Source organism: Manacus candei, unplaced genomic scaffold (assembly GCF_025592945.1).
Source record: "Manacus candei isolate 608988 ecotype Guabito, Panama unplaced genomic scaffold, ASM2559294v1 h1tg000014l, whole genome shotgun sequence".
NCBI classification, from domain to species: domain Eukaryota; kingdom Metazoa; phylum Chordata; class Aves; order Passeriformes; family Pipridae; genus Manacus; species Manacus candei.
This window is the reverse complement of record NW_026138062.1, coordinates 66,836,083-66,861,339: the sequence shown is the minus strand read 5'-3', so window position 1 is coordinate 66,861,339 and position 25,257 is coordinate 66,836,083. Positions and strand designations below refer to the sequence as shown.

General features: G+C 40.0%; 1 protein-coding gene across 4 annotated transcripts; it reads left to right on the top strand.

Annotated features, from left to right (window-relative positions):
- Positions 1-233: 233 nt before the first annotated feature.
- On the top strand, positions 234-25,257 carry GABPA (GA binding protein transcription factor subunit alpha). Of its 4 annotated transcripts, none has more exons than XM_051779765.1 (10): positions 234-358; positions 3,987-4,087; positions 5,444-5,588; positions 6,448-6,532; positions 10,760-11,005; positions 14,902-15,096; positions 15,863-15,919; positions 16,970-17,110; positions 18,483-18,675; positions 22,501-25,257. In XM_051779765.1, the coding sequence occupies exons 2-10, from the start codon at positions 4,011-4,013 to the stop codon at positions 22,727-22,729; spliced, it is 1,368 nt and encodes a 455-aa protein (XP_051635725.1). In that variant the 5' UTR covers positions 234-358; positions 3,987-4,010; the 3' UTR covers positions 22,730-25,257. The 4 variants fall into 4 exon arrangements, with proteins under 4 accessions (XP_051635725.1, XP_051635726.1, XP_051635724.1 ...); XM_051779766.1 differs by lacking the exon at positions 234-358 and adding an exon at positions 643-664; XM_051779764.1 differs by lacking the exon at positions 234-358 and adding an exon at positions 860-1,290.

Below are 25,257 nucleotides of genomic sequence, written 5' to 3'. Positions count from 1 at the left end.
GAGCGCGGAGGAGCAGCCCGGGAGAGCCTGGCCCGCACCGCGCCCGCACGGAGCCGCTCCCGGAGGAGGGGAAGCGCCCGGAGCCCTCCGGAGCCGCGGGAGCGCGCGGGGGCCGCCGGGAGCGGTAGTCCCCGCGCGGGGGCTGCCGGGAGCTGTAGTTCCCGCGGGGGCGCGGCGGAGTCGCGCGCCTTCCCCGCGCTGGGCCCGCGCGCCGCCCCGATCCCGGCGGGACCCGCTCCCGGACCCGCTCCTGGAGCCGAACCGCAGCCGGAGCCGGAGCCGCGGGAGCTGCCGGACGCGGACGCCCGGCGGGACGCGTCGGCGCGGCGGGCGGGCGGACGGACGGTGGCGGCGGCGGGTGAGCGCGGCCCGGCCCGTGTTTTGTTTCCGTTTCTCCCCCGGCGGCTCCGCGATCCCATTTCCGTTTCGGGTTCAAACAACGACACGGAGGCGCCGCGGGAAGCGGGGCCTGCGGGGACATGGAGCCTGGGCGGGCGCGGGGAAGGGCCCCCGGGATGAAGGAGCGGGAGCTCCCGGCGCGGGACTCGGGCAGCGCGGACCGAGCTCCGCGAGGCCTCCCCGGGGCGGGACAGCTTATCCCGCGTGTACAGCCCTGTGCTGGATGGGAATCTACGGGCATGTGGCGTCTGGTGGTTCGCCCCCGGTACTCGGCGCTGGGCAGGGACCTCCAGTGTGGTGTCCAGTTCTGGGCCCCTCACTGCAGGAAGGGCACTGAGGGGCTGGAGCGTGTCCAGAGAAGGGAACGGAGCGGGGGAAGGGTCTGGAGCACAAGTCCTGTGAGGAGCGGCTGAGGGAGCTTGGGAGGCTCGGCCTGGAGCAGAGGAGGCTCGGGGGGACCTTATCACTCTCTACAACTACCTGAAAGGAGGGTGTAGCCAAGTGGGGGTCGGTCTCTTTTCCCATACAACCAGCGACAGGACAGGAGGACATTGGGCTCCAGCTATGCCAGGATAGGCTTACACTGGATATCAGGAAGAATTTCTTCACAGAAAGGAGGTTTAAATATTGGAATGGGCTGCCCAGAGAGGTGGAGTCACCATCCCTGAAGGTGTTCAGAAAACGACTGGATATGGCACTCAGTGCTCTGGTTTCATTGACAAGGTGGTGTTTGAGCATAGGTTGGACTCGATGATCTCAGAGGTCTTTTCCAGCCTAATTGATTCTGTGATCTCGCATAGTTTGCTTTCTGGTGCTCTACCAGGTATGTTCTGCACAGCCACAGCTCCCAGTTCCCGTCTATTTTCTCACCTCGGGCTGTGGATAAGGAAGGTAAACACGTGAAATCTGGTGTGACTTCCCCCCACCCCGTTCATTTGTCCGCTATCTTTTTTGTAAATCCGAAGTGGCTGAGTTGTAAAAGCTGACCTCTAAAGGACAGGCTGTCTGCTTTGTTACCTACTTTGTGCTGGTATTTACAGTTTGGATAATAATAGGGATGGATAGGAGCATATGGTACATATGCGCTGCACACACTGAAGCTTCTCGGGAGCACAGATAACTCCAGTGCCTGACTTCAGTATCGGCTGATAATGCATCTGAGTCCAGGACTGATCCCCACTTCACAATAACCTGGTGCAATAGCAAACATTAATTCTACTAGCAGAGTTTGTGCCCATATCTCTTCCACAAATCCAGCACGGTTTTATACGTTCCTCCAAACAAATGCTGCTGTTGCAGTGTTCCTACCACGTGACTCTCCAGGCAAACCAGGCTCTTTGAGCCTTCTTGTCTCTCAGGAACCTTCAGGAAAGGCTCAGGCAGCTCAGTCCTGTGTGAACTTGTGTTCACTTCCAAACTCTGCATCATCCTGTAGCAGCAAACTTTGCTAGACTTCACGTGAAATGTTTATATCATGAGAAGTCTCTTTATTCTACCATAGGAAAGGCTGAATAATTTTCCCCTTAGGCTTCTCTGAAATTTAATGACTTTCCATCATGTTGTTCTTCTTTCCACCCATCATCTCCCTTCCTCGTGTCTGTGGAAGCATCTTTCTTCCTCCTTGTGTACCTACTCTCTGTGCCTGGGCGCCCCTCTCCCACCTCCCCAGGGATCCAAAAATACACCAGAGCTGGAGAGATACAAACACAAACTGCTTTTGAAAAGTGAGTGAACAGTTACTAGTCCAGCTGCCCTTCTGGCATCCAATCCATGGGGGCTTCAAAATGCCTTGCCTAATTCTCAACAGTTACTATGTGCAGTAATATTTGCTCTCCCTTTAGCAATGTTGAATATTTTCTGCCAGAAATCATTCAAGATGGTGAGTTCCTTCTGCAAGTCTGCAGTTTTCTCAGTAAATAATTTATGAATATGTCAACGAATAGAAATCCCAGCCTAACCCCTTTTGTGACCTTACTGGTAAACTCCCTTCATCACAAAAAAAAAAAAAGATAATTTACTCTTGTTTGGGGTTTTGAATCTGATTACTAATGCAGAAAAGACATTCATCTTTTTTTAATCTTTGCTTTTTTGGGAGTTTTCAGTAAGGGACATTGCTCAAACCTTGGTTTTGAAATATTTTGTAACAGTCAGACAGGCCACCTGCAACCATGTGGGTGTCTTTATTTTTAGATATTTAAGCCTGTCTGCATTTTTTGGAAGTCTTATCATGAAGATGATACACAAGATTAAAGGATATAGGAATTGGACTCCCAGGGCCTTGTTCAATGGACACTACCTGACACTTTGGAGATTTTCACAGTGCCAGATCTGTGAACAGAACAGGTTCTGGGTTTCCTTCTTGTGAGATACCGATGCGGTGAACTTTTACTTCTTGTTTGGCTTTGGCAGCTTCTTACAGAATGGCACCACATGCAGCCTTTGATTTCTTTGCAACTGATCTTCCAAAATAGGTTTTGAAGGAGATGATGAGTAGTTTGAATTTCTTTAAACAGTTCGTGTAGCAGCTGTTGAATGTAGTTGGCTATTAATTCCTTTAGAGAAGTTTTAAAGTTTAATAAGTTCCCTTATTAACTTGTCTTGTAAGATTCTTATGCTAACAGTCAGGTTTGGGATAGAGTAGTCTCTGGGAAAGAATGATTCCAGGATGGAAACCTTGATAATCTCTTCTATTGTGGATATTTAAATAGTAGCATGTTTTGCATTTTCTGCTGTGATTTTTCTTCTTCTGTGCTCTTAATTCCTGCTCTCTTTGTTATGAGTTGAAGATGTTATTTATTGTAAACTGTTAATATAATTGGGCCTGGTTCTCTATCATTTGTATTTCATAGTTATGATGTATGGGCTGGTTAGTGAAACACAGTAATACCAGGCAAGCTATGTCTTTACTCATCAAATGCAAAGTAATTCTTTCTTTACCTCCTATGCTCCCAACAGACTCCAGTGTTCTACAAGGCATGAAAATCTGCAGTCTCAGTAATAATATCACAGAGTAGCTTTCCCTTTCATTGCTACTGTCCTGCATTAGTTTGGGACTTAACAAGATGCATTCATTGTGCACATCGTCAACTCATTGCCCGTGGGACAGATGGGTGGAAAGACAGGACAGTCAACAAACACTGTGTTGTTCAGTTTATTTATCTATGAAGAAATCATTGATCTTCTCTCTAACTTCCTGCTGCAGCTTTTCATGTAAAATGCTGCTTAAATTTATAAGCAGCAACTTTCAGCCTTGCTAGGAAGATAGTATGAATTTTCAGATGTTCTTTGCTGTAGGTGGCCCATAACAAAACAAAACAAAAGTCAATAAATTTGGGTATCTCCAAGAGAATCATGCTTTGGGCTCCATGCTTATGTCCATTATAGTCCTGGGTTTGTCCCTAGAACATTTGTTTGAAAAACAGGTATTGTCATCTGTTTTGTGAAATCTGTGTAAGCTTGGATTCATTTTTTAGATGAATTCTTGGCTTTAAAAGGGTATTCTGGTATTTGGTTTAAAAATAGGACAAAAAACATTATCTAGTCTTGTTGGTATGTGACTTACAAAAAAATTTCATTTCTTTTTCTAGCTCTGTTCTTAAGGCATTTCAGCCATGACTAAGAGAGAGGCAGAGGAGCTGATAGAAATAGAAATTGATGGAACTGAGAAACAGGAATGCACTGAAGAAAGGTATGTACTGCTTTTTGGAATCCTTAATCAGCACTTAATTAAGTAATTAATTTATTTTTCTGTTTGTTATCTAATTTAGTTGGGTTTTTCTTAAAGTTGAAGTGTAGCCACTAGAGGAAATCGGTATAGTGCTGTCATGTCCCTCAGTCTTAATTATTTAAAATCCAGACTGTTATTTCTTGCTACATTATCGGTACTTCTTTTCCTACCACCATATCTGTAGGAGCATGTCTGTGTTTATGTGCTACAGACCTTTCAGCTTCAGTGTGTTCTTCTGTAACAGAGATGAACCTTCCAGTTTCTCCAGTCCATTGCTTTACTGCTATACTGGATTTCTACAGGGTCATTTGTTTCTAACAGAGCAGAAATGATGTTCTGTATCGACTATAATTGTTGTTAGGGCCATTGAAGCCATAGATACTGAAGTCTGATATCCTCTGACTTTATTACCTCCACCTGTTTTTTTTAGTTCCTAATGCTTCCCTCCTAATTTTTATAACTGTGTTTGAAAGCCCAGAGCTCAGTTAATGCATTGGATAGAAATAGCTGAGGCTGGTTAGGTAAGCTGCTCTTTAGGAACCTGTTTTAGAGAACTGATTTAAAAGCACTTAGTAGTTTCTTCTTATTCTGAGCTCCTTGTATATTTTTAGTGCTTACAAACTGTGACTGTACACTTTCTGATTTCCTTCTTTGTAAGTGAAGAGAGCCCAACTGTCTAAAGTCATTGCTATGACAGTAGTCCCATAATATTGATATTTCTGAATGCCTGTGGTAATACTGTCATTGCTGTAGTGCAGGACAACCATGACACATGGCTGTTGGTTCCTTCGAGCCTCCATGTTGCTGTAGTTTCATTCTGGTTGTCTCTTGTATGTGCTAAGCTTATCCTTGTGCTGACTGGTGAAGAGACATAGACAGTTACTCTGTATGACAATGAGTATTTTTTTCCTTCGTTTTTTCCCTGTCCGTTAAGTTTCTGTGTTTGCTTTTAACTTGAATATCTTTTAAATACAGTCCAGACAAGACAAGCAGAATTAGTTTACTCTAGATGCAGGTTAAAATTGTACAATATGTTAATCATGACTCAGTCCCTTGAAAAAGGTGGTCAGAATCTTGTTATTTAACTCAGATTTTCAGCTGTGACAGGGTGAAAGAAGAGTTACCCAACTGTAAAATCAATGAGACCAAATTTACTAATTCACTCTCTACCCAAGCTAAGAGTTTATTTGCATGGTATTAAGATTTCAGAGTCAGTATTAACTTTTATCTAGTTTACTTCTAACTTTTATCAAGCTTTCCTATACCTGCTTCAGTAACATGTAGGTAATGATTTGTTTTATTAATTTGGTATTTAAGCATCGTTGAGCAAACCTACACCACAGCAGAATTTGTGAGTCAGGCTATTGACATCAATGAACCCGTTGGGAATCTTAAGAAATTGCTGGAACCCAGACTGCAATGTTCCTTGGATGCACATGAAATTTGTCTGCAAGATATCCAGGTAAATTGAAAGGCTAAGAAAGATTTAACCTCTTAATGGAAAAGTGTTTTAAATACTTTGTCCCTTTCTTCTCTTCTGTGGAATTCATGCTTCATGTGGAATACTAATTACAAGTAAGAGTTTAACTTTACACCAGGTTCATTATCATTAGACCATTTAATATATACACACAAGTTCAGTGTGAATAAAATAAAAATATTTTTATTTTGTTCCTGGTGTAAGGGTAAGAAAGCACTTTGCCAGTGAACAAAGAATGAGGGCAACAACAATACTTCTTTCCCTTGAGGTAGCCCACATCATTCATTGCTGCCTGAACTTCTGTGAGTCTAATCTTGTCTTGAATCTGAGTGAAATGAGAAGGTTTTTATATTACTCAGATGTAGAGATAGCAAAGCATTACTCAAGAAATACCTCCCACCACGTTTTAGACAGTATAACTGTTTTGCATTCTGTATAGCTGCATGTTTTATTTGTTGTTCTAATCAGACATCTGTGGCTTTTCCAGAAACAACAGGAGAATACTGTTGTAAAGACAAGAATTTTTATGAAGGTGTTTAAAACTCAGAAAAGGAACTGTAGATAGTTTTCAGGTAGTGAAGGTACTGCCCAATATTGCTTTGTTTCTTTTAGATGAAAAAATGTCCCTCTAAGTGAAACTGCCTTAAACAGAATAGAGTGGCAAGTATCAAATACAGATCAAATTCCTTCTGTCATGTACTATGTCTACATAGCACTAAAAATGTTTGCACACTTCAGATTTGCTGCAGGCACCAAGCGTTTCAAAACTTTGAAGGAGAATATGTTTCTTGTAACTGTGAGGCTAATACATATTTTTAAATTTTTTTATGCTTTTATCAAGCTGGACCCAAATCGAAGCCTCTTTGATCAAGGAGTGAAAACAGATGGAACAGTGCAACTCAGTGTGCAGGTGATATCTAGGCAAGGTAAGCAGTTATGTTTGTGTGTTGTACAGACAAACTAATATTGTAGGAATACTTGTGAGCAAACCTAATCTCTTCCTATTCCTAGCTGTAAAACTGAGAAAATCACTGAATGCTCATGGAGCTTCAGAATCTCTTTCATTATGTACTGTGGTTATAAGTAGTAAAATTAAAATAAATGTCACGGACTAATGCTATTTGAAATGGTTTTTTATAGGAACTTTATATCCTTTTATACGTAAAAAACCCAAACATAAACCCAAACCCCAAACAAATCTGAGTCAAATAGTGACAGTTACAATATGAGGATTTCTTCAAGGTTGAGTAGTTACTCATATCAGACCAAATATCAAAGCAGGCAAAAGAAGTTTGTGTAGGTAGGTGACAGTTTCATCTCTGTGAGGTGAGCAAGCTTGTGTGCTTCAGGAACAAATAGACTATGAAAGTATATGTAGCTAATTGGAAATTCTTATCAAAGTCCAGGATCACTATCTATTGTCTGTTTTCTTTGGATGAGAAGTCAGAGTAAACCATTGTGACAGAGGTGGATATTAAGCAGGTGGATAGGGATTTGTTGGTGCACAGTTTTTATTTGTATTATCCAGTATGACAGAATTTCCCCTTGTCAAATCTTCAGGAATTAGCAACTTCCTCATTTTGCTTTTTGTCCTATTCTTCTGCTTTGCTCCTTCCATTTATCTTGAGTGGAAGGACTGCTACCACTCACTGAAGACAATGTTCATGTTGGGCTTTGGGAACAGCTACAGGTGTTAGTTTACATATTTTCAGGCAGTGACAAGTTCCTACTCGAGTAGATTGGTTATCTCCTTTGAGTTACATCAGCAAAGCAGATCAGCAAACTTTGGGGAGTACACTTTGTTTTCTTGTGGCTTCAGTGTAGGTCAGACAGAAGTAAACCTTTCTGCCTTGTATTAACAGTCTTCAGTAAGATACAATTTGCGTTTAATGCTGAGTGTCAGGTGAGTAGTGCTGGGTTGAATCCTCAGTTCCCCATTTGTGATGGGGTTTGAACTACCTTTCTGCTTTTAAAAATAAAGTAGAAATGTCCTTCAGGGAACTAGAAAAACTGCTCTTAATTCATACTAGTAACTTACAGTATTCAGACTGTTATCTTCCATATTCTTCCTGTGTTTGGTGGTATTCTTTGTCTTTAATGTAAAACTGACCATATAGTACAAGGAGCTTCTTGCCTCCCCACCCCATGGCACCTTCTCTCTCTGTCTCTCACTCTCTTTCTTTTCTCTCCCCCCTTAAAAGGAATATTTGAGTATTAAGTACTTCTGTGTACCTTTGGGACAATCCTCAGTGTTGTTTTTCAGGCCTTCACACTTAAATAACTCATAAGAAATCTGCATGTTGAAGGCATGTAAAATATGGCAGGACAGAATGTCAGAAAACCAATAACATGGATATGAATAAAAGGAAGATATTTGGATCACTAACAGGAAAACGGACTTGTTACCCTTGACTGCAGTGTCCCTTTGAGCCAGACAGAAAAAACAGCTTCTTACGCCAGTAGCTTATTTTACTTGCATGGATGAGGTTTTGAAAGATTCTCAATTTACTTATTTTTATTTTTCCCCAACTTGTGTAATGTATAGAATTCGGCTAGTAGTAGTCAGTGGTGCTCATCCTTGTGGTAGATTGGACTCTCTTATTTTTTGAAAGCAAAGCTGCTGCATCAGTTCAAGTGTTCTATCAAATTTTCATTAGCCATCTGTAAATTCAAAGGAATGAACACCAGCTGAAATATAGTCCAGTGTAGTTCTTTTATAACATTTTGTACTACAGCAGATAAAATATCATTCCTGATTATTCTTTTTCCTAGAAGAACCATCCTGGCACTCCACCTTGCCTTATCTCCTTTCTCCTGGTTGGAGGAATGGAGATGTGTGTGGTTTTCCTGCCATTGTGAGAACAGCAGCTTTGAGTGCAGCCCAGTTCTGTACTGCTCTGAACTGGGCTTCTTGAAAGTCTGTGGAGATCTGAGTAACTGTATTCCATTGTATGTCAAAGAATTTGAAAAAATCTTTAATTTTGAAGACCTCCATAGCAAAATATTCTGGAGTATTTTCCTATAACAATTTCTGCTTTTACTATTTTTAGTATGTAAAGGGACAAATGAATGTAATGGTGCTGATCTAGATTAACAGTGCAGTTTGACTGATGTCCTGTGTCTGGCTGTGGTTAATACTAGACATTTCAGGGTGGAATAAACCAGGCTGCCTGTAGGTCAGTCTTCACCTGAGTATGTTCTCTACCTTCAGACAATTGGCAGTGAAGGGACATGTCCTGGCAACATCTGCACATGTCTTGGTAGCTCATGTCCTTGAAGCTTTGTACTCCTTGTACCACTTTATGCTTCTGGGGTGTGTGTCATTTTGTTCCACAGCTTAGGTGTGTCCAAGGGATACTGGGCATCCATTCTTGTATGCAGTAAGTGGAGGGAGAAGGTGTGAGGAGAGATGCTGACAAACCTAGGGAATTAATGTTGCTCTAGTGTTGCAGTCAGTTAGGTATCAGACTTAATTCACAACATTTTTACTTGTAAGCTGATTACTCTACAGAGACTCATCGCTATGATCTCCATGTTTGTATTGTGGATAAAGCACTAAGTTCTTCTGACATGTAATTATTTGACAGACAGTGAATTATTTTGTTGAGCAATGGTGAACTGTTCCTCTCTAGAAAACTTTCTCTTTACTTTCTTTTTTGAAGATCAAAAATAGAATCTTAACCCTTAGTATTTTCCCTTACCCGTTTTTATCTGATTTTGAAAGAAGCCTGTGCTCTGCATGTTAATTTTAGATGTCCTAGATAAAATACTCTCCTAAGTAAGGTACTTGTTTGCTTTTCCTTCATTTTTGCTTCTTCATCTAATGAACCACTTATTGGTTGTCTGCATCTGTTTTCACTTCCTTAATTTCACATTGCTGCATGTTGTACTTAGGGTGTTTGTGGCGTTCCCTTTCTCATATTTCTCTCAAGCTGAATTCCTTTTAAAATCTAGAGGAATACTTGTCTGAAAAAGACTTGGTTTGTTCTTACTTGTAGTACTGGTATGTACTCCATTTATTTTCCCTTCTGAGCTATGACTGCATTGTGGCTTCAGCTGTTAAGGCTGTTACCTGCAGAACTTACCATCTCACATCGAGCTTTAATACAGATTAGACAGGAGGGACAAAAAGTAAGACTTTATGGCTCAAGATACTGAAGTTATCCTGGCCATATGATGTTCTGTGAATCCTACTTTCATCTGCCTAACCTAGTCAAGGTTTTCCAAGTGATAAAAAGATGGAATTTTAAAGTTGGGGTTTTTTTCTGTGCAAATATTTTTGATAAGAATATCTTTAAAGAAGTTAGCTGTCATTGCAATGGAAATATAAATCCCGTTGTAATGGAAATTATATGTCAAAAAATTGAAATTATTTTGAAAAATCTTCATTACAATGTCAGAAATTTGGTGAAGGCACCAGTTGGACAAAATACCTTCTCAAGACAGCAGAGAAGGTGGTGATACAAAACATTAGTGAATGTGTTCTTTATTGCTGCAGAATAATTACAGACGTATCTTCCAGCTCAGCAATCTAATATCTGAAATGACAGACATAAAGCCAAAACATGAATAGCTGATGAAGCTTGAAATATAAAGAATTTTCTAGTTTTCTTTTAACTTGCTGTTAAACATACTGCCTGCCACAGAGTACTGAAAAAAAATGTTGTCTGCTGTGTGTAGACCCCAGAGATACCAGGAGAGTATTGTAAAGGCTGAAAATAATGCCTCATGGTTGGAGAAAAGGGCTGGATGCTTGTTCTGGGTCTTCTTGGGGGTTGCTGGTTTTGGTGTTTTGGGTTTTTTTCTTATTATTTGGTATATTTCTTATAGCCCAAAATACTTACACTTTATGCCCATATGCTGAACATTCTGTCCAAGATCTGTGAAATGGATCACCTAAATAGAAAAGGAAGCTGTAATACTGGGGGAGGAAAGAGGGACAGCTTTGTATTCACCTTGCTGAAGTATATGCTGTATAATAAGATATCTGTCATTCTAATTTAGGACTCTCACAGAAATTTAATGCTGTTTTTGTGTCCTGCTTCTTCCCTGAGTATGCTAAATCCTACTAATCAGAAAGCTTTAAAACAATATTTTTGTGATATTGACATTACCAGCTTTGTTTTGTGTTTGTTTGTTCTTCCCATAACTAGGGATAGAGCCCAAGTTGAACATCCTTGAAATTGTGAAGCCTGTGGAGACAGTGGAGGTGGTGATTGATCCAGATGCTCATGCTGGAGAGGCTGAAGCTCACCTCGTTGAGGAAGCTCAAGTGATAACCTTGGATGGAACAAAACATATTGCAACAATTTCAGATGAAACCTCTGAGCAAGTGACACGATGGGCTGCAGCACTGGAAGGCTACCGGAAGGAGCAGGAGCGCCTTGGAATTCCCTACGGTAATAACACACAGCGTGGTGTGTGTTTTGGGCAGGGTCTGAGTTCTTGTGTTTGAGGGATTGGTGCTCAGGCCCTCAGAGAAGGCAGCTTAGGGTGTGGGTAAGTACAGTGCAAGTATCTGCATAAGGGAATTATAGAATCATGGAATGGTTTGGTTTGGAAGGGACCTTAAAGATCATCTTGTTCCAACCCCCCTGCCATGGGCAGGGACACCTCCCACTAAACTGACTTGCTGCAAGCCCCATCCAACCTGTCCTTGAACACTTCCAGGGATGGGGCAGCCACAGCTTCTCTGGGCAGTGTGTTCCAGGGCCTCACCACCCTCACAGGAAATAATTTTTTCCCAGTACCTAATCTGAAGACTAAAGAGGAGTACAGTGAATGCTTGTAAGAGTTTTATTAAATCAGAATTTTTTGCTCCATAACCTTTTTGTCAATGCAGTTTTTAGAAAGCCCTTTTCTTTTTCCTACCCTCCTTAATAAGGTGTATGTTAATGATAAAGTTCCTAACATGTGTGTGAAATTGAACTGGACTCAGTACTTGGTGGAGGTTGCTCTTAAAATAGCGAAACAAATTGTTCATGGACAGGAGGATGCTGAATCTGGTGTTAAATCAGATTTTGCATGGAAAGCCATACTGGACTTCAGCATACTGGAGGAAGATGATTCAGAACTGACAGTACATATTCTGGTAGATGATCATCTCCTTTGAATTAATGTTGTTACTTAGCAGGCTCCTCTTTTAATGGTAGCTTAGAAACAAACATCTCTGAATGCCTGCTTAAAATTGAGCGGAAACTGTGGGGTTTAGACCTGTATCATGTTCAGGAAATTATTTAGCTCAGTTGCTTCTTGTGGTTGTCAGAAATGTACTGTCAAGGCATATTCAGCACAGGAAGCTGTAGTATCTGAGCAGACCCGTAAAACTGGAATGTATTTGGCAAGTGGGATATTCGGAAGTGTTTAAGGATTCCAGTCAAGTCACAGGTCTTTGCAGGACATGTAGCTTGCAGATATTTTGAATGTATTTTTGATAACTAAAGCAATGGCTTTTTCATGGCGTTTTGTTGTTGTTCTTATTGGCAAGCACTTCAAAAATAGTTTTCATCATATTGTGTCTGTTGATAATCAGGGATTTGACGCAAAATGTTGGGAAAAAAAAGTGAGGGATTATCAGGAGCAAACTAATACTTTTCAGCATGCTCTCACATTAATATCAGAAGAAAATTACTTAAACTGATGTTATGTTGAATAATGTTTTTAATAAACTTTCATAATGTTGATGCTTTAAGAAAACCCTATAACCCACAGCTGTGGCTTTAAAAGTTTAATGTATTTTGGGTCATAGGAGTGCAGATTTTTCAGGAAAATCATGCTAGGTCATTATGACAGAGGTCTCTCTATTATGAATAATTGTGTTCCCTTGACATCTGAAAAATATGCTAAACTGCCTTCCTGGAAAGAATAAAATTTTAAATGTTTTCTGAGTAGATATTGCAGGGACTTGGGCTGAAATCAGGTACCCCTAGGTTCTACAGTATAATCTGAAACTATTCCTTGAATCTTTTCAGAGTACAGGGTGTTGATATTAAAAGTCAAGTCCAATCAGTAAATAATCCTCTGGAAAGGTAGTTTTTCAGTGTTTTCATCCTTACAGGCTTCTCAGCTTTGCTGCAAATGGAGAATGAGCTTATAGCAGGTCTTTAAAATGTGGCTTTCTCTTTGTGTCATGTTTTGGTGGGTTTTATTAGAGATTACAATTTTTTATCTGCTACAAGAATTTCTGCCATTAGAATCCAAGTATTTGGTGCCATTGCAAAGGTCCCTAGGAAGAAGGAAAATATTAATTGTTAAGAGAAATAAAGATAGAAAAGGGAGCAACAGAAACTTAGAAACCAAAGAAGTGGTTAGGGAAAAGTAATGGTTTATGTTTCCTTGCAGATTGTGTTCTGTCAATGAGAACAAATTAGCAAAAATTCACTGCTGATAATGTTTTGAAGACCAAACCCTTTGTGGTGTGTCTTTTGCCAAAGGATTACATTGCATGGTTTTATTTTACATCAGTGAAAAATGATGCTGCGTAACTGCCCTTTATTAAGCAGTAGCCAGAACATCTCAGTGTTAGTAACACTGATTTGGTCACCAGCCTAAAACACAGCATGATGAGGAGAAAATTAATCCATCCCAACCAAACACAGTGCAGTGGTGACTTGTTATTGTAGAAACTGGATTAATGTGAACAAGTTTAAAATGTAGTATTTTGTCAGAATTGCATACTGATCAGCATGTTTGAGGAGAGTGTCCTTGTGTGAGAGGGACTACTCTTTTCTTGAAACTAAAGATGCATGGAAAAAGAAAAATAATTATTTTCTGTGTTTGAGATACGTGAGGGTCTGGTCTGATGTAAAATCATTTACTAAAGAAGATCCCCTGTCTCAGTTTAATGAGATAGAAGTGTTTTGCTAAGGAGGACTTGAGTTATGAGGAAGACCAAACTCCTCCCTCTAAGCAAATTGTAAATCCGAAATTAAGAGGCTCCAATTGAGGAAGTGTGGAGAAAGGAAAAATAACACTTTACTAAAGGATTTATGTGTGTTGGCAGAACAACAAAAGCAACTAAACAATAATCCTGTACCCAGAAATCCCCTTCAAAAGGGAAGCGGTTCGGTACTTCCCGTCCTTTGGCGCAATTCCAGCCAGGATGGGCGGGGGGCGCTGTTGGGTCTCTGGGGGAGCAGAGCCTGCGGTGCTCGGTGTTGGCCGGCAGGGGGCGCTGCTGGGCCCGGCGGTGCCCACAGGAGGCTCCGGTTCTCGGGAGAAGCCGAAAATGGAGATCCCGCCCCCCCACCGGGAAGGGGAAGGGGAAAAGGGGAAAGAAGGCAGGTTTTTCCCACAAATACTCAAACGCTGCCTGCAGCTGGCTGTGGCCGGGATTTCCCCCTTTTCGTGGATGGGCACAAAGCGCTGCCAAACGCGGGAGCGGAGGGAGGGAAAAGGGCAACCTCCTCCCCAGAAAATTCCCCTGAAGATAGGTCAGGCCTTCCCCATGAAATCCGAGCAGATCCGGGCTGGGGGCAGAGCAGGGTGCAGGCAAGCCAGGGTCAGAAAACAGCCAGGTGACCAGTCCGAGAACAAAACGATCTCGGAGTCCCCCCAGCACACACCTTGGCCGAGCTAAGGCAAAAGTGAAGTGCCCCCGTTTCCCAGGAGAGAAGTAAAAAAAAACTCATCACCCCTCCCCACAGTCAGCTTGGAATTCAGGCCTGCCACTTAGTTCTTTTGTGCGGATCAATCACCCAAAGCAAACCACTCTCCCCCATTCAACATCTTTCTTTTACAGCGAGGCAGGGGAAAGAAAACTTCCCTGCTTGGTTTTTAGAACAAGTAAACCTATGACACACTGGTTTGGTCACCAGCCTAAAACATGATGAGGAGAAAATTAATCCATCCCAGCCAAACACAGTGCAGTGGTGACTTGTTATTGTAGAAACTGGGATAATGTAGTATTATGTCAGAATTGCATACTGATCAGCATGTTTGAGGAGAGTATCCTTGTGTGAGAGAGACTACTCTTTTCTTGAAACTGAAGATGCACGGAAAAAGAAAAATAATTATTTTCTGTGTTTGAGATATGTGAGGCTCTGTTCTGATGTAAAAATGTTTACTAAAGAATATCCCCTTTTTGCCCTTTCCATCTCTCCACCACCCCACACCACTCTCTCTGCATTTTAAGAACTGTCAAATTTCCAGTCAGATTTGGTCACAGTAACTCTGCTTCTGGATGGTAACTCTACTTCTTGATGTTACACACTTACTTTTATGAAAGTTATATAATTGAGGAGGGACCTTGCAGTACATAATGAGGTGATTTGCAGTTTCATCCCTCTTTCTGCAGACCCCGTGCAGTGGTCGACAGACCATGTGCTGCACTGGGTGGTGTGGGTGATGAAGGAGTTCAGCATGACCGACATCGACCTCTGCACGCTCAGCATTCCTGGGAGGGAGCTCTGCAGCCTCAGCCAGGAAGACTTCTTCCACCGCGTCCCACGGGGAGAAATCCTCTGGAGCCACCTGGAGCTTCTCCGAAAGTGTATGGCAGAATTTTCTGTAACTGGTTTTACTTATTCCCCCTCCCCACTTCTCTGTTTCCCTTTCTTTCTTTAAAGACGAAACCAATTGTGAGCAGTTATTTTTCCTTTACTTAATATTACGAGTAAAAATGAGGTTACAGGAGGTATTAGAGAGAATGTCTGCTGCCATGGAAGATGTCTGCATGCTAAACACTGCCTGTCTTTTATCAAACTTCATCATTAGTAGAAGGTAGTGACTGATGATTCCTCCTTTGTTTTTAATAGAGATTTGTAGTTTGTGCATCTGCTGAATTTGATCTGTAATTAAATACCGATTATGAGTTATTAAGTGAACATTTCTGTGTCATATAGAAGTAAAGATTATTAAGCAGAAGCAATGAAATCCTTATATGGTACACAACACAACTGATGAGTGATGCGTTGTATGGGCCTAATACATTAATGTATCTGCATTTCAGATTTACCATGCTTGGATGTAATTTGGCAGACTAAAAGCCATTTCCATCTTCATTTACATGATATAGCTAAAGGTTTTAAGGGATGGAAAATGCATGAAATACCTTGAAATTTGCCATGTACATCCTTATTTCTAAAAATTGAGTGACAGATGTTAAATGCCTCTACTCATAGGACCATGAGCTATCCATGTAGATGGATACCAAATTTTGACTTTTTTCCTCTGTGAAAGATGAAAGCTTTTGATCTTCAGTGACTTGAAATTTGTAGGTTAAATAAAAACGTACTGGTTTTGTTTCTAACTTGCAGATGTGTTGGCTAGTCAAGAACACACTGGAGAAATAGCAACTGTTACTATTGATCAGCGTAAGTGCTTCTATCAGCATTAACTCTCACCGTTTGCAGGTTTAGCACTGTACTTTGGTTCAGCTCTGTGATAGTACAGCATTGAGATAATCACTTAAGAGAGTAGTTTTCCAAGGGGAGAAGGACATATTTTAAACTTCCAAACATAATGTTGAGTTTCTCTATGTTTTGTTAGTGACTGAGAGGTGGTGTATAACCTGAACTGTGGAAGATTATAACTTTCATTTGGGATGGTAGATTTTCCATCCACTTGAAATAAGCTGTCTAGGATACATATTTGAGGTTTTTAGTTATTCTGGGGTTTTAGGTTATATATTGCATTAATGAACAGATATATCAAAATATTAATTTAAAAAAAAAAAAGGATTTCCAAAAACTGAAGGGGCATGTGGAAGGGAAAACTTACTTATAAACCAATACTAGAAATAATACATTAAAGAAACTTTAATGTATTTGAAGTTATTTGTTATTTGAAGCTCATTCTTTCAGCTGAAAAAGTGCCGTCAATTATTAAAATGAATCAATTTTCAGAAGACTTGTTAGCAGCTTAAATTAAATAGACAGACTGTGTGTTACGTCCTGGGGTTGTGTCTGGTTGAAGCCAGCTCGAGTAGGGCATTTGGATCCTCCTCCATGGTAATAGAAGGGTGTTTACTGTTTGAATACCAGGTTTGGAGGGTGGTACAGTGACTGCAGAGAAAAGGGCATTAGGGCAGATCATGTGGGAACAGCATAAAGATGAAAACAAAGACTTGAGGGTGTTTGAGTTTTTTTTTATGGAAACATTAATACACATGATAGTAAAATAAAGCTGATGTTTTCTCTGTAATGTGACACTTCTACAACGAATCTAAAACTACAGATTTCACTGTAAGAGATAAAAACTCTTTAAATTATACTTAGCATTGTGACTTATGCGGTGTGCCTTTTTAGCAAAGGAAAAAAAAAACCCCAAGCTTCTAGATGTTTTGATAATACAGGTAATAAATAAAATATATGTGCTTCTCTGCGATTTATAATTGATGTTCTGCAACGTTCTCTGCTCCACAGCTGTGCAGATTATTCCAGCGTCTGTACAACCTGCTACCCCGACCACCATTAAAGTGATAAACAGCAGTGCAAAGGCAGCCAAAGTGCAGAGAGCTCCAAGGATCTCTGGGGAAGACAGGAGTTCCCCTGGGAACAGAACAGGTACCGTCTCCGTTATTTTTACGTGCAAATGCAGCGAACACTAACTCATTAATTTGAATTACAGTTTGGTGGAACACATCTTTGTTGCACCAAATGTGAGGTTTGTAGGAGTCCGTGTGGTAGGAAAGGAACAAAATCCGTGGTAAGCACGAGCAGCCCTGGCAGGTTGGTCAGCTCACACAGGCACCATGTTAATGTGGTGCTGCAGTTTTTCAGTGCTGCAGTAAATAAAATGCATGAAATGGTTTCTTTCCCCCATCCTTTAACAGTCTGTCCTCTGAAACCCCTGCATAGCTTTTCTTCAAGCTTTTAACTTCTTTCCATTTGCAGAAAGGGGACAAAAATAAACTGTATGTTGTAGAAACCTGGCCTAACTGGTACTTGCTCTACTTGTTCCCCTTCTCCTCTGTTCCCCCACAGTTTGGTGACTTCAAAATTTAGCAAGTTTCATATTTCTTGTTTAGTTAAAAGAATGCACATCTGGAAAAGTGCACACTAAATCTGCAGTTTATTTTTGGAATTACTGTTACTTGTTCCATAATTTTTCATTATTACTAACAGATCTTAATTTCTTTACCTTATTTTTTCTTGCTGTCATTTTTGTTTTGGTTCTCTCCACTGTTGTGAGTTTTTCTGTTAAATCCTTTCCTCTCCTTTAGTTTTTGTTTGTTTCAGATTTTCCATAAAAGTCTATAGTTATGTCATTCAGAATTCTTAGGCCAAGATTTTATTGGCTGACATTAGCAGGGAATACTTTGTATTTCTCTCCTTAGTCATCAGGTCTGCTCTCCTTATCTCATTGAGAATTTAGGAATTTTACTACAGGTTCTTGAGTTAGAAAGAAATCTTAATGATTGGATGTGAAAGATGTTGATGGAAGCTAAGTTTGGGAGTTTCTTTTGTATTTTTAATATTACATGTTGAAAATTGGAGACCAAATTACTTTTTAAAAAACAGCTTCTATTATAGAAGAGGAATGTGTGAAGAAGAATAAGCAGCTCTTGCTAAATCTGTTCTATTTTAGAGATAAATATGTGTCTAAATTTTGTTTTGTGGAGGTTTTTGTTGTGTGATTTTGTTCAGTGGAGGTTTTTTGGGGGGTTTTCTTTTAAATTCTAGGGACAGGTTTATGAAAAATTTTTATTAACTTTTTCCTGAATTCATCAGTTTTTTAATAGATGGATACTGGTGACTTTCCAGGAAAATGTTTGCAAAAGAATCATTAGAAGAGATTAATCAAGTACAGGTTTTCCTTCCGTCCTATATTCTGTGTCGTTCTGCTTAAATATGTTGGTTGAAAATTTTTATCTGTGAGGGGAACGTAAAAAAAAAAGACAAGTTGAAATGGATCTTGTTGCTCCTATTTCAACAGGGAACAATGGGCAGATCCAGCTGTGGCAGTTTTTGTTAGAACTTCTCACTGACAAAGACGCTCGGGACTGTATCTCTTGGGTTGGGGACGAAGGAGAGTTTAAATTGAATCAACCTGAACTGGTTGCACAAAAGTGGGGACAGCGCAAAAACAAGCCCACGATGAACTACGAGAAGCTTAGTCGGGCCTTGAGGTAAGAAACTTTCAGGGACTCAGATATGATTTGCTTTCATTTGGCTACTTCATCTTTAACTGTCACAGTGCAAGACTTGCAGCTTTTTTAATAAAGGAATAAATAAATCTTCTGAAGCTGGTTCTTCCCATCAGATTAAAAGAAAATAGACTTGCTTCAAGATTGTTAATTTGGGTAGCTCACTTTCAGAAATATGTTGGGGTTTTTTTCTCTATCTTCAGCATTTATGCTCTTAGTAGCGTGCCAAACAATATTGATTATTGGTGAAAGAAAGATAAATGTGTGAATTATTATTTTTTATGTTTTACTGTTCTCGTTCCTCTTGCTCTTCTTAAAGAATAAAGCAGATACTTTCCTGCAATTATGTAATCGTTAGTACTTAACAGCCTTTTCTAACTTCACATATTCATTAATCCCTTTCATTGTTCTTATTGTGAGGGTGTTAAATTGAAAAGTGCAGGTGACAGGTAAGTTTCAACAGCTGCAATTCAACATCACAGTGAACTTTCCTCATCTGAAGAGATGGAAAGGTTTCAGTGTCTTCATTCCAGTGTGATTTTGTAGTTTGACATTGGTAAAAGGGACCTGTATTACTGAGTCACTGTAGGGGATGTACTCCAGGAGGGGGAATAGTGCAAGTACCTGAATTTTAGACTTCTTTTCCCTGATTATTTTGGTCTCTGGAAGCATTTGAAACTTCATCCAAATTTCCTGAAATCATTAAGAGTGAACTTCTGATTTCTTGCTGTGATATGGTTAAATATATTTCTCCTGATTTGTTTTCAAGAAAGGTGTTTATTGCCTAATCCTGCAAATCATTTAAGCAGTTTTAGGAATTCTGTTTATATGAGTGAAGTTGCATATTGACTGAAGTATGAGATCTGTGATTTGCTCTTCAGCATTTTCACTTTTGACTGCTTTTTGTCATTGGGTTTTGAGGTGGTTTTTTTTAAGTAAACGCCTCTAGCATTGTTTTTAAAAAAATCAATTTCTACTTAAAAAATACCTCTGTAAGAAAGGATGGTAAAGTTACCATATTCTGGCTTTCTTAGTCTTGTAGGGAGGATTTAATTAACATCTGGCAGGCACCAGATACACAGCTTACCTATACCCTTTCATTTGTCTTGGAATTTCCTTGGGCACAATATTGTGGATGCCAGAATTATTTTATGTGTTTGAGAGGGAAGTTGAAAAATTAATGAAAAGGAAATATTTTGGAGGATGTTAGGTGTGGAAAGATGCAACTTTTAAGAGTTCCTGAGCCTCAGCTCATTGAAAGCAAGGAAGAACATTGATATATATTTACTCTCTTGGTTTTCCTTAGGTGTCATGTTTTGGTCTGTTTGGAGTCTATTCCTGTTCCAGATGGATCTTTAGTCTGGCCCTGTGTGGCTGTTCTTGCATTATTTATATGTTAAATTAGAATGTTAATTTTTTCAAGAGTCCCTTGGGTTGGAAGGGCCTCAGGAGGTCCCTGGTCCAACCTCCTGCCCAAAGCAAAACCTTCCCAGTACAGCTGCTGCCCAGCCTGTATTGTTGCAGTACCATTCCCGTGTTTTCAACCTGGTTTTGTGTATCTTTGAGTTTGTGTACTGAAGGCATGTATGAAAACATTCTGGAACATAAAAGTCATTTAAACTGTGCTAATGTTTTTTGGGTTCTGTCAGCAAACTCTGCAGAAGATCTTGAAGGCAGATGAAGAACTTCAGAATAATGTTCTTATCCCTGGGATATTAAAGGGATGTCTGCACAATCATTTGCATAAATCACTATTAGAGAAGTTTTGTGTTTATATTTTAGTCACAAAATTACAGAAATCACATTCCTCAAAGTGTTGCCATTTTGGCAGCTGCATCAATATTGACGTGTTTTCTAACACCTAAATGTCTGAAAGGATATTTAATGGCTCTTGCTACTCCCATGATAAACATTGTTGCCAAGCTAATGTTGTATTAAGTAGTGATGTGTTTTGTTTGCTAATGTACTGAAATCACTGTGTCAGTTGTTGGTTAATACAGAAAATGATGTTGCTGTTATTGAGAAATGTGCTGGCTCTTCTGCCCAGCTTTAGGGAAAGCAGCCAACATAGAAATTAGGGCAGGGGGAGAAGGGGAAGAGCAGCTCTTTTTGTTACACGTACCTTGGTAAATTTTCTAAAAATCAGCACCTGCTTAGTTATCCAGTAGGGAAGTGAGACTCAAGGAAAGTAATTCGTCCTCTGTATTCTTCTGAAACAACGTTTTCATGTGTCTTGGAAGGTTCCAGTAACTAAGGCTTTGTAAACTTGCATGGGTATTTATTTTTAGTTTTCTATATTTTTGAATAAGCAAATGCTGTAATCAGAAACACCTTCAGCATTATATTGAAAATATCCTCTTGCCACATTGCCTTGATTTCAACTTGAGTGTTTCTAGCCTGAGATGTGGGAATCTTGCATTGTTCTGGGCCTTCACATAAATGTCATCTGATTTCTTGGGGTCCTTTTCCTTTCTGATAATATCAGTAATGCAGACTAAATAATTTGAAGTATATTCAGCTCTGTAAAGCATTTTTCTACGTTATTTTGAGACAGGCATTATTGTACAGGATTGTACAATAAATGTAAATGCTAACTTTAAAACAGTTATGGACACTGGCACTTGACATGCCGTGGCCACATTTTACAAACTTGCCCTTGTAATTGACTCAATTTTGCCAGTGAACAAGGATCATCTTTCCTTTATAAGCATGTCACTCAGAGGATTGAGTTTTAGACAGTCAAGAAATCTGGGTTAATTTGTGCCACATTTGGGTGATGGTTTTGAGGCAGTTAAATTGTGCGGTTTGTGTTGGTTGGTTGGGCTGGATTTCGGGGTTTTTTTTCCAAATTTATCACAAGCTTCTTAAACACATCAAATCCAAGTTACATCCCAGCCACTTAGTTTTGCTTAATGAGAAATGTGACAGGCATTCTGTTAATGCCTCCAGTGAGACAAGGGCAGCAACAAAACTGCACAATTCTAACTTCTGTTTTATTAGTGCGACCTAAAGTTTTATAGCATCTCGGGGGTGCAGGGGGTCATGTAGAGTTTATCTTACCGCATTTCTGCCCAGTTTGATAATTCTTTTGTCACACAATGTAAAAAGTATTTGTAATTAGAGAAGTCACGTGTAGTTGTAAATGAAGGCAAAGATCTAGCTTTACCAGCATATGAACTATAACAAAAAAAATGAACAAAAAAAAAAGGGGGGAAAAAAAAGGAACAAAAAAACCAAACCAAAACAAACAAGACAAAACCCCCCCCAAATCCACCCCATGCTTTTATAGTTTTCTTACCACCTTTGAAAACAGTAGGGGGAGAATGGCTGCTTTCCTATCATAAAAACCACAGTGCTAATTTGCAACCTGTTTCCAACACGATTTTTTTTTCTTCAGAAAAGCAGAGACAAGAGTAAAGCAAAGGAGAATAATGAATGGGGAGACAATATTTTCTTACTAAGGCAAAGCAATAAAGTTTGACATATAAACTATATATATAACTTCTTCCCCCTCAAGCTGTTTTTAAACTGCTCTAAGAATTTTATTTCTGAACTGGTGCTTCTGACTGCCTATAAAATAATTACTATGTTTCATTTCTCCTTAACATATCAAGGTGCAGGGACAATTTTCAACCCTCTTCCCTTTTCTCATGTAAGAAAATGCCTAAATACTATCTTGGTACATAAAGTTATGAGAATCTCGATGAGAAAATTTTGGTCTCTGAGTGACCCTAAATAAATAACTGATGTATATGGAAATCACAGGTGCTGGAAATTTGCCTTGATGGTTTCATTTCCCTTTTGCAGGTATTACTATGACGGAGACATGATCTGCAAAGTGCAGGGGAAGAGGTTTGTGTACAAGTTTGTGTGTGACCTGAAGACCCTGATCGGGTACAGCGCGGCAGAGCTGAACCGGCTGGTCACGGAGTGCGAGCAGAAGAAACTGGCCAAGATGCAGCTCCACGGCATCGCACAGCCAGTGACAGCAGTGGCACTGGCTACAGCATCCCTGCAAGCAGAGAAAGATAACTAAGCACTGGGACCTCAAAGTGGCAACCTGAGGCCTTTCCTCTACAACCAGAGCAGTTGCTGCTCCCATCTTTATCAGAATTGGAAACTTCCTTTGTTTCTTGACTGTACAATGTAGGGCATGGTTTTCTATAAAGAACTGGGACTCGCATAAATTTGGATCTTTTAACAGCATATATTTCAATGTAAGTTAAGGGATCCCCTCAACTTCTGCAGCTGTGAGTCAGGGCCTCCATGGTGTGCAGCTGGTGAGAGCTGGAACCGCTCCAGGTTCTGTGACCATGGCTGTGCAAAGTCATTTCTGCAGCACTTCTAACAAAAATAAGTCCTCACAGCAAAAAGGCTGACCAGTTGTCTGAACACAGCCCTTCCCAGTCTTTTGTTCTCTGCTGAACTACCAAATGGCATTTGATGCTTTCAAAGTTAAAATGTGTTCATTATTCTCAGTTAATCAAGCAGAGCCAAAAGACACACTCAATGTTACAAAGCATCAGGTTCTTAAAATAGCTTCTGGAGTAGCAAAGGAAACTAAGACTAGGCTTAACTGGAGATCAGTGCTGAAGAAGGAGATCCAGGTTTAGATCTGGCTTAGGTGAAAAGCCAATTATGAGTATTTCATTGTAATATGTAGATAATATGCATATATGAGGGCAAATACCTGTTTTGAAATATGTCGTTGACATTTGCCATTTAGCAAAAAGCAAAGATAAACTTCCTCCCCCACTGCCACCCCCCATCAGGTCATTCAAAAACTTGAAAAAACAGCCCTCACCCAAAGAGCAGTTTGGGTTTTTTGGGGGGGGGGGGGGGTTAATGCTGTGTTCTGCAAGGTGCTGAAACCAGCACAGTTGTCAACCTTAGTATGCTAAGACTTAAGTTAATCACAGTCAGTAGTCCCTGGTTAGGAACAAAAAGCAATTTGAAAGTAGTTTACAGAGAGCTGAAGTTTGATTTCCCAATCATTGTACAGTCTGGTATATATTAAAATACAAAGAGGCATTTTTTATTTAAAATTTATTTCTCTCTGAACTTCAAGTGGTATTTTCAAAGCTTCTTAAGCCAAATGCATGACCCAGAGCTGGGTGCAATTTGAAGAGGGGATGATAATTAGAAATAGTTGGAACGTATCCTGAATTCTGAGCTATGCTTCGTGCAAACTTACACATGCAGTAAAAAGCAGGCTGCAGCTTTTTAGCTTCTGTACTGGTGCCTATGAGTGCTGCTTTTGATGGCTGAAAATGGTGCGATTTGGGGGTTGCTTTTTCCCCTTCCTGTTGCTAAACAGTATAATTATTATGTCACCACTGGTATTTACCAACTTTTTGTAAGTGAAAGTCCCTCTGGTAACACTTAACAATTAAAAGGGAAGACCTTTAATTCTTTGAGGGATCCAGCTACTCTTAAACCCAAAGTCCCTGTACAGTGAGGTTCTGAACACAAAGTGTGTTTGTGCTGAGTAGGGAGAGCAGGAATGGTCACACTTGGAGGCAGAAGGGAGAAAACGTCAAGACTCCTCATATATTTTAAAGATGTGTTTGAGGACAAAGCTTTTTGTTTGTAGGTGGATGCTCATCTCCAGATAGTTTTTGCTTAACTAGAAATTTTGCATGTAGTTCTAGCTTACTTTTTTCATCATCACCAGGAATATAAAATTAAAATTTTTTTGCCAGATTCTTTCGGTACCTCTCACTATTGTTTTCGCTCTGGAGCTCTCAAAGCACTCCATCTGCTGAGCATGCTGGCTTCACTTTGCTTTAAAAAAAAGTCATAAACCCTGAGCAAAAAATATAAGTGCATCTGTTCATGAGAGGTCAACATGAGTCCATTTATTGATATTAGAGCAGTCTGATGCCACCAGTTGGCAGGTGTTCAAGGTGGCTTGTGCAGAGAGATGAGGGTTTGCTTACCAAGAATGATGTGAGGGTGGTAGTTTGGTGGCAGCAGCTCTAATTACTAAACATAAGTCCAGTACAAGTCACTGGTTCTATTTAGCAGAGTGGTTGAGAAGCCTTTTTTGTTAAAATACAGTATAATAAGAGAAGCTTAAAATACCAGCTTTCTATATCAAACTGGGCTGTGGGAAGATAAACAGCAAAATTGAAATTTAATTTAATCAAAACTTTATTCCCCTGCATGTTCTTGTTACATGATGAGTCCAGTGGGGGAAACTCCTGCTCCCACCCTTTGTCTGTAAATACATCCCATTATTGTTTTGCAGCTTTTAGTAGGTGTGATGGTCCTTTGGGTTCTTTGTTGTGCCTCCATCTGCTTTTCCACCAAGTTCTAATTAGTAAAGAAAGAATCTTTCAAATGGTATGAAATCATCATCATATTCTCTGTAGTTGAGGGAGAAGTCTGTGACTAACTTGATGTCTTCAATGAAACAAAAGATGTAGAATATATTGTCAAAGGTTGTTCTGTTGCTGCCAGAAGGAAAACACAGAAAGAATATTCCCAATTTTTGTAAAACAGAACGTTTTTTGCATACTTTTTACTCTTTAAATAAAGACACTTATACTCTGCTAATAATTA

Bases quoted from the DNA above. Each gene is read 5' to 3' on its own strand.
- GABPA (XM_051779765.1), top strand. From the start codon at position 4,011: ATGACTAAGAGAGAGGCAGAGGAGCTGATAGAAATAGAAATTGATGGA. The intron at 6,533-10,759 runs GTAAGCAGTTAT...TCCCATAACTAG, and splicing joins GCAGGTGATATCTAGGCAAG to GGATAGAGCCCAAGTTGAAC. The intron at 18,676-22,500 runs GTAAGAAACTTT...TCCCTTTTGCAG, and splicing joins AAGCTTAGTCGGGCCTTGAG to GTATTACTATGACGGAGACA.